General features: G+C 38.6%; 1 protein-coding gene across 1 annotated transcript; it reads left to right on the top strand.

The window, feature by feature from the left end:
* Window positions 1–1,879: 1,879 nt before the first annotated feature.
* Window positions 1,880–7,638, top strand: LOC102776710 (dehydrogenase/reductase SDR family member 11-like). The gene is made up of 7 exons (XM_006801506.3): window positions 1,880–2,222; window positions 4,743–4,952; window positions 5,331–5,425; window positions 6,080–6,209; window positions 6,329–6,421; window positions 6,505–6,570; window positions 6,686–7,638. Exons 1-7 carry the CDS (start codon window positions 2,091–2,093, stop codon window positions 6,725–6,727), a joined length of 768 nt encoding a protein of 255 aa, XP_006801569.2. The 5' UTR covers window positions 1,880–2,090; the 3' UTR covers window positions 6,728–7,638.
* The last annotated feature ends 1,876 nt before the right edge of the window (window positions 7,639–9,514 follow it).

Here is a 9,514-nt window from a genome sequence, read left to right as displayed (position 1 = left end):
CTGACTCATTGTTATTCTTAAGCTGTGGTTTTGATTACTAATTGACTGAGTTTCTTTTTTTTTTCTCTGTCAGTATTCCAGCATTGTACATTCTGTTTTATACTTAAAATGATAAGTAGTCTTAGAGGTAATAATAATAATAATAATAATAATAATAATAATGGATTGGATTTATATAGCACTTTTCAAGGCACCCAAAGCACTTTAAAATGCCACTATTCATTCACTCTCACATTCACACACTGGTGGAGGCAAGCTACAGTTGTAGCCACAGCTGCCCTGGGGCAGACTGACAGAAGCGAGGCTGCCATATTGCGCCATCGGCCCCTCTGGCCAACACCAGTAGGTGAAGTGTCTTGCCCAAGGACACAACGACCAGGACAGAGAGCCCGGGGAACGAACCGACGACCTTCCGGTTACAGATATGCTTCCCAACCCCCTGAGCCACGAATTCCCGAATTCTTTGTGTTTTAGTTAACTGTAGCCTCACACATGTTTCTCTATACTGTGTGTTTTTGTCACAGTGCTGTGTCTAGTTGGCTTTACTTCGGCTTCGGCTTTACTTTGAGTTGTCTTTTCTGCTTTGCCTTTGGTTTTGTTTTCCCATGTCCTGTGTGTTTTTAAAGTCTCTGTTTGCTTGTGTGCTCTGTTGTGTCACACTGTTCCAGCTCGCTTTGCTCCTAATGTGCTTCCTGCTGGCTTCTTGTGTGTTTAGTTAATGTGTAGTAATGGCGTAAACAAATGCCATGTTTTTTGAAACTCTGTAACTAGACTTCATTTTTTTAAATCCTCTCTCCTGCGGGTAGTTTATCCTTAAAGCTCGGGTCCTCTACCAGACCCTGGGAGTATGAAGGTGCGCTCTTCTAGGACTGTGCTCTTCTGAACAGAGGTGTGATATTGTTCCCGGGATCTGCTGGAGTTTCCAACTCACACATACATTAATCACATAATCTCAGTTTCTGTGAGACACCTGCACAACTGTTCCGAGTTTCCTCAGTATCCATTCTTTTTTGCAGTGCATTTTCTCTGGTTTATTGGAGACTGAATTTGCTCCATTACTCTACAAGGACACTCCCGATAAAGCTGGTGCAAGTGACAGAGCAGTCCTTATAGAACTACACCATGTGACCCTGTCAAATAATGGACTGGATTTTTTTTTTTTTGTACTTCTTTGCTACATTTATGAAGATGATTTTAACTTGTCATTAAACAGTTTTATGAAGTTGTTATAGACATTATCTACTAAGGTATGAAATAATCAAGTAATTATTTTGGGGGGAACTTTGTTGTACTTCCCTATCTAATTGCACTTCACGGATATTTGTTAGAAAAAACTTTATGGTGTAAAACATTAAACCTTAAGTATGAAAATATCTGAAAATATATATTTCAGTATTCAAAAAGAATTGCTTAAAATAGTAATATATTTAAGATAAAAAATACATAAATCAGTGGTAAAATAGCTCATATATATTTCTATAATGTCTATTCCACATTACTAATACCTGCAAATAAGTGAACATACCAATCCTAAAAATATTTGCATAAATCTATCCATCTATTTATCGTTATATAAACTCAACTTTTCATGTGTCCGTTTAGAAGCACGTTAGATGGTGCAAAGGAATGTCTAGCCAGTACTGAAACAAATACTAATACTAGATGTGACTCTTAAATTTAAGTCGGAGTTTTACTTGCTTTTGATCAGTTTGGGCAATCTGAATTCCCTTGAAGTATTTAATTACAACAACAGAGCTGATTGATCTGTTTTCCTATGTTTGCACACAATACAGCACACAAACCTGTTTTAGAGCGTGGGACGTAGCGTGGTACCAGGGTACACTCAGGAGGAGGAGGAGTTCTGCTGTGCCACTGTGCTGCAGCCTCGGTGTCTATCAAAGTAGGCGAAAAGTGGTCGATTGGGCGGAGAATTGGAGCTTTGTTTGAGAGCAAAGGGAGCCTGGAGTTATGTTTGAGATGTTTATATAAATGCTTTATATCACAGGACACTCGTCACTCACGCTCTCTTTATACTTGTGATTCTTTCCTTGTTCTTTCGTGCGTGTCCGAACACCGGTGTCCGGGCTGTGATGGAGCGCTGGCGGGGCAGAGTGGCTCTGGTGACCGGAGCCTCGGTCGGGATTGGGGCGGCTTTAGCTGTAGAGCTGGCACAGCTCGGAATGAAAGTGGTGGGCTGCGCCAGGGACGTCGAAAAAATCCAGGTTTGCAATTTCTGCGGGGAGTCATTTAATGTAAAGTGACTCTGTCACGAAGTATTGTTTGATATCTAATGCTATGAGGATCATTTTTCAGCAGAGTTAGGTTTATGAGAAAAATACATCTGTGTTGATCAGTGTTGGTCAAGTTACTTGAAAAGAGAGAGTAACTAATTACCGATTACTTCCCCCCAAAAAGTAATCCCGTTACTTTACTAATTACTTATTTTCAAAAGTAATTAATTACTTAGTTACTTTTTAAAAACACGATTTACAACCTGAATAGGTGATAAAGCGATAGATCTTTCAGCTCAATTCTACTTTTTCTGCATAATCCATCATACAAAATGTAATCAAAATGTTTTATTAGTTTTAACCTATTAATTTTATGCATCAAGCAAAAATTTAATTAAATGCAACATTCTCTGACTGGAAGAAATTTGTTTAACATTTAAACTTATTTTCTGCACATTCCAGCACATAATTTTTTTTGTGTGTATGTGTTTACACTCACTCTTTCAAATAGATGCAAGTAAAACACAGCAGAAAATAAATAACATCAAAGACTAGAGGTCCTGTTGCTCTATTTTCACTTGTAAAGCAGGAGTGGGGTAGGCGGAGGTTTGCCCTGGTGCAGGTGAACTGCAGCGGTCAGTTGAAGAATCCGCGAGTTTCTCTGTGAGTTTCCCATTACGTGGTAGCGCACTCGGTGCTTGCTTGGAAGTTTAGGGGGTTTTTATCTTTAAAAAGAAGTTTTCTTCCCACACACAACGCACACTAATGTTTTTGTCACTTTTTATGGAATAAAACTCAAAATAAGGTCAGTACTTCCACGCTTTAAACGCTGCACGCTCATACTCTCTCCCGCACTCGATATATTATCCATTGTTGATCTGCACACAGCTGTTGTCACAAACGTCGCACTCGCTTATGTCACTGTCATGAGACATTCTCGCAAATAAATCATGGTTTTAGTAACGCAGTAACGCAGCGTTCCTACGGGAAAGTAACGGTAATCTAATTAGCGTTTTTGCAATAGTAATCCCTAACTTTACTCGTTACCTGAAAAAAGTAATCAGATTACAGTAACGCGTTACTGCCCATCTCTGGTGTTGATTGTACAATTCACAGTTTGTGTCACACCTCAAAACCACAGAAATGTCTTTGTCTCTATAGTATACTCTTTGCGAGCTGTTCACAAAGAGCCTCAAGCAAAAATTTATTTGTATTGCACTGCTGCACATAAGTATTTGAACACCTGGAAATCAGCAAGAATTCTGAATGATGACCTCATTCATCCTGTCCTTAATACAATGCAGTCATCCTGTCCCCTTTGCAGAAAAGCACCCCTAAAGCATGATGTTTCCACCCCCAAAGCTTCACAGTAGGGATGATGTTCTTGGGATGCAACTTATCCTTCTTTTTCCTCTGCAAGTGAAGTTTAGACCAAAAAGTTCTATTTTGGTCTCATCTGACCACATGACTTTCTCCCACACATCCTCTGGATCATCCAGATCGTCACTGTCAAACTTCAGACGGGCCTGGACATGTGATGACTTGAGCAGGGAAACCTTCCGTGCAATGCATGATTTGAGACCATGATGGCGTAGTGTTCTACTGACAGTGACCTCTAAAACTGTGGTCCCAGCTCTCTTCATGTCATTAACCAGCTCCTCCTGTGTAGTTGAGGGCTGATTCCTCACCTTTCTTATCATTAGTGATACCCCATGAAGTGAGATCTTGTATGGAGGCCCAGTCCAAGGGAGACAGTCATCTTTAGCCTCTTCCATTTTCTAACAATTGCTGCTTGGCAATTGCCCCGTAGCCCTTTCCAGCCTTGTGGAGGTCCACAATTTTGTCTCTGATTTCTTTTGACAGCTCTGTGGTCTTGCCCATGGAAGCAGTTGGAGTCTGACTGGCTGTAGGGTGGACAGGTGTCTTTAAAAAGCTCAGACAGGTGCTACTAATTTAAATTAATAAGTGGAGTAGACGTGGACTTTTTAAAGGCATAGTAACAGGTCTTTGAGAGCCAGAATTCTTGCTTCTTTGAAAATCATACAATGTGATTTCCTGAATTGTGTTTTAAATGCTGTATCTCACGGAGGGAATGCTACAATGTGAATATCAGACCACTCCATGATTTCTAAGTGGGAGAACTTGCAAAATTGCAGGGTGTTCAAATACTCATGTTCCTCACTGTAAATGTTTAAATGGTAGATTGAAACACAGAGCAAACACACAAAGGGAATCCTGAAGTCTGTCATCTTTTCAGACAGAATATAACGACGGCTTTATGTTAAAACAGCATTTGTGCAGTTTTTTTTTTTTTTACTTTAAGACTTTTGGTAATGATTCTTCAGTTGACTTCAATCTGTAAACTTACTGTTTACAGGTGATATGCAAAGTGAAAACTTAAATCTACTTATTTATATAAGTTTATATAAATCTAAATTGTGAACGATTTTTTACATACATTAAACACAGATGGGATTCTGAAGTCTGTTTTTGTTTCCTGCTTGGTTTCAGAAACTGGCAGCAGAGTGTCAGAGCGCCGGCCACTCTGGTGTTCTGGTGCCTTTCAAGTGTGACTTGACCAAAGAAGAGGAGATTCTGTCCATGTTTGCAGCGATCAAAGAGCAGCACAGAGGCGTGGACGTGTGCATCAACAACGCCGGCTTGGCTCACCCAGAGCCGCTGCTAAGTGGCAAAACCAGCGGCTGGAAGAACATGATGGATGTAAGAGCTCAGATCTTGGTTTACATTGATGTAACATTCACGAGTGGTTTTCAAGTAAAACATTGAACTGAAATAACAAATGTCACAAAGGTCACCCATCAGTGATTTTACTGCTGTGGTATTGTTTAAACATTAACACTTTCAAACAGTTTTTTCAGTGTTATCTCCTGGATTGGTCTGCAGCGATGTTTGTGATTTCTTTCAAAGTAACATCAAGGGTGTCCCAGCAGAACAATAAATTAAAATATTAAATGTAACCTATCAGTGCTTTTAATGTTGCACCTGAGTAAGAATTAACACTGTGGGGTTAATTTACACTTGTGCACAAGAAGAAATGATTAAATGTAAAGTTTTTTTCTTCTTCTCGGTCTCTTGCAGGTGAATGTTTTTGGATTGAGTATCTGCACGCGTGAAGCATATCAGTCAATGAAAGAGAGACATGTTGACGATGGCCACATCATAAACATAAACAGGTGCGCCCGCATGTCGCATACACTGTTGGTTTCATCTACACATAGATACAATACAACATTCCTGCTACATTAACAATGATAGAAAAACCTACTGTTACGGTTTTAGAATCTTGAAGAGATGCATCCAAATGCAGGATGCAGAGAGGCAGAGTGCAGGAACCAAAGATGCCTCATTTATTCTTAGCCAGCACACAGTCCATAAGACAAGGTGTCAGGGATAACAGCTGAGCTAAATCAGAAAAAAGTGATTTAGTTAATTTGTAGATTTATTAAATTATAACTATACCTGAGAAATATGAAAGAAAGCACAATCTAAGCTGATGATAAAATCACAGAAAACCAAACAGGAATTATGGCTAGAAAATGAAACCCTGAAGGACCAAGAACAGAACAGTAAACAGCCGAGAGAATCCAAAAACCTCTTGGCTCACATGGAACACAGAAAAAATGTCTGCGCTGGAAAAGGTACACAGCTCAGGAATTATCATTATCAAATCATCAAAACAAAATGATTGTTACAGACCTGATACAGCTCTGTGGTGGGCCACAGATTTTCTTGAATCATTCAGACATGGCTTTAAAGGAATAACTTAAAGATCAGATGTTGTTTAATGCTCATCTGTGTAAAAGCTAACAAATTGCCTGCTGTTTTAGTGTATGTGGACATCATGTGATTCCCCATGGTGAGGTACATTTCTACGCCGCCACCAAGTTTGCTGTAACCGCTCTGACTGAGGGCCTAAGGCAGGAGCTCCGTGCAGAAAACACCCATATCCGAGCCACAGTAAGGCTTTAAAAGACATTGTAACCAGCTCCAAGGCTGCCTTTACCACCAATATAAGCTTCTATGACACACATGCACAATGCTTCCTGAAGTTCTTTTCAGTATCTACTCTTTTGCAGAGCATTTCTCCCAGCTTAGTGAAGACTGAATTTCCTTTGCGGCTCTATAGCAACAATCCAGATATAAAAGCCAGAGTTTTCTCTGCATATAAGGTAAGATTATTATTTCGGCAGTTCATGTACTATTTAGATGATTACTCGAATTCAAGAAAATAATATTTTCATTTCTCTTGCAGCCTTTGGAAGCAAAAGATGTTGTCAACGTTGTTATATATGTGCTCGGTGCCCCTCCTCATGTTCAGGTTTGTGATTTACTCTTGTTTTCATTTTCTTTTAATTGTGACTTATTGAACTTTTTTGTTTTCCTGTATTATGTGGCGTTATAATAAGGTAACATTAACATAACTTTTCTTTCAGATTGGAGAGGTTCAGGTGCTAGCAACAGAGCAGAAGTTTTAGAGTTGCACCATGAGACCCTCCTGAATTAATAAGACCAATTCTTCTCCTTTATGAAACTGACGACCAGCATTGGGTGTAACATGCTGCTGTAATCAGATTACATTTTTTCAGTAATACAACACAGTTGTAACAATTATAGCACTACTGGCCTTTTGAAGGTTCTTCCAATCATCTGGAGGATGGCCAAATAGAAAGAAAAAACTGTTAATCATGTCTTGCTGTTGCTCTATAACCAGCTGATTTTAGTTCGTGTGTAAGCAGCAGGAAAATTGTAAAATGGGAATCAACTTCTGAGGAGTAAAAATAAGGACATTACTTGTATTTCTTGTATTGCATGAATTGATAAGAGCACAATGGTAAAAGCACAAACTGCATCCATGATGGAAGCAACTGCATTATACAACTAACTCAACATTAGCTCTTTGCAAATATCTGCACACACACCATGCAAACACAAGGCTAGTTAAAAGCCCAGAGAGATAGCTGAGTGTATGCTAACCCCAGCCCAGCAGCCAGAGCCTGATCTTAAACATCTAACAAATGCAGTGATGAGGTCGGAGGTTCCATTTCTACCCACTCTACCTGTTTCTACAGTGTAATCACAGTGGCAGTCTTTTTTTAAACAGTGTTAGAGCTGGTTTTCAGCGTTTAGAATTAAACGCTAAAAGAAATGCATATCCACGCAAGTTGGGGATTTGTGTCAGTGTGTGGGGCTATAGCCTAAGGTCATGTTGTTCTTGGTAATTATATGATAGTGTATTTCAGGGAATCTTACAGAGTAAAATCTCACAGGTAATGTGAGTAATGACTGAAACACAGGGGACAGTTTATGATCTGGTCCTAAAATAACTTTATGATGTTTGTGCTGGAAAATTTTACTAATTTATCTAATAAAATGGTGTTCAAGGAAACTTTGTTGCACTCTGTTATTTTTTTATTAGAAAATTATGTATCTACATAATTATTATGTATTATTTAAAGGAAATTAAATGTATACATTGTATGGCACAGAAAGGGCTGAAAAATAGCTGAAATATTTGGATACCGTTAATGAATAACATACTGCTAATATATGTGAAAGTAAATGTAAAAAGTCCTGAGAATGTTAATGTTATGTTATGTTATTTAAACATATTGAATTTCCCAGAACATACACAAGCTGAGTGAAGTGACACAGAAATATCTGTGTGGCGGCCACAGTAAGAGCTGTTTGAATTCAGAGGGGCGTTCTTCATTACCTCCTTTGGCATGTGATACACTAGATCATCCTTTATGAAACGAGAGAAGATAAAGCCATCAACACTTGTTCATGAAAACGATCAACATAATTAACTGCTGTAATAAAATATTAATTTTGTTAAAGTGTTGCCTGAAAAACAGTCACCAGCCGCTTTATTAGATACAGCTCGCTATTACAAAGTTGGACCCCTTTTGCCTTCAGATCGGCTTAAACTCTAAATGGCAGAGAGTCAACAAGGTGCTGGAAACACTCCTCCCAAGATTTTGGTCACACAGTTGCTGCCGATTTTTTAGATGCACATCCGTAATGTGAGTCTTTTAAGTTCCCACATCCCGTTGGATTGAAATCTGGTGACTCTGGACTTCATTTGAGTGCAGCGAAGTCAAAACAGAAAATTACCAGGACATTTTCTGTTTTTCTACGTAATTATTTTTTACAGCGTGGTTTAAATATTAATTAGATTTTATATTTGTTTTTAGGGATGCAACGATACCAATTTTTTCAAACTGATACGATACCAATACTTGGATCTGAGTACTTGCCGATACCGATACAAAAACCGATACTTCTACCACACACACACACACAAATTCAATGAATTGGAAGACAGGTTTTATTTATTCTCTGCCGATAATAAATAATATCTTAATAAAACTTTTACGAGTATGAGTACACACACATTTTACAGTATCGGCCCGATACCGGGCCCGATACCAGTATCGGTATCGGTGCATCCCTATTTGTTTTTATAAAACACTCTGCTGACATTTGTGCTTTTCCACGTGCTTTTCCAAGAGATGTTGGAAATGGAATGTTTTCCAAGAAGGAACCGACCAATAGGATTTTATACCCATTTATTACTTATCATCAACATAACCTGCTCAAGCTCAGGCCTCAGGACTCTGGTGTGTTTACGTCTGTTCATTGTGCTTGGAAATATTTCATCTGTGGAATAAAGAGTTTGGTTTCAGTCGTTTTTTAATCTGTTTGCTTCTCTCCTCTTGAACCTTCTGTGACAGGAAAACCCTTCTTAAAATGCTGGACAGTTATTAGTAGGAACCATCCAGGTTAACAAATTTGATTTAAAAAGAAACAAAATAATGACTTAAAAGTTTTTTTTTGTCTCTTAAATATTAAACTTAAACTGTTGTTACACTGCATCTCTGTAGATGTATAGATTTAATCTCAGCAAGCTCTAAGCGCCACGTCGGTGTCTTAATGTGTCTGATTATATACTGGGCCAAGGGAAACCATGACAAAAATAAATACATAGAGACTAGTGCAAATTGCAAATGAAAGTGAAGCAACAGCTACGAACTGTTCTGTGGATTTCAAAATGGCATTTACCTATGCAAATATGTGCAGGAAGAGCCGAAACAGACAGAAATAGTTTCATTTCATTTAATATTTTTTGTTACGAGTGTATTACCGCCAGTTTTTCAGCATTTTATCATTTTTTCCCTACAGTGTGAACATGACTTTAACGCAGCACATTGAACGGACGTCCTTGGTCGTGTGTACATCGACTTCTCACCGATGCATTACAG

This window comes from Neolamprologus brichardi, chromosome 14 (assembly GCF_056152115.1).
Source record: "Neolamprologus brichardi isolate AB-2024 chromosome 14, ASM5615211v1, whole genome shotgun sequence".
NCBI lineage: Eukaryota > Metazoa > Chordata > Actinopteri > Cichliformes > Cichlidae > Neolamprologus > Neolamprologus brichardi.
Note: the sequence above shows the minus strand (reverse complement) of the source record. Positions and strands in the feature narration are given on the sequence as shown.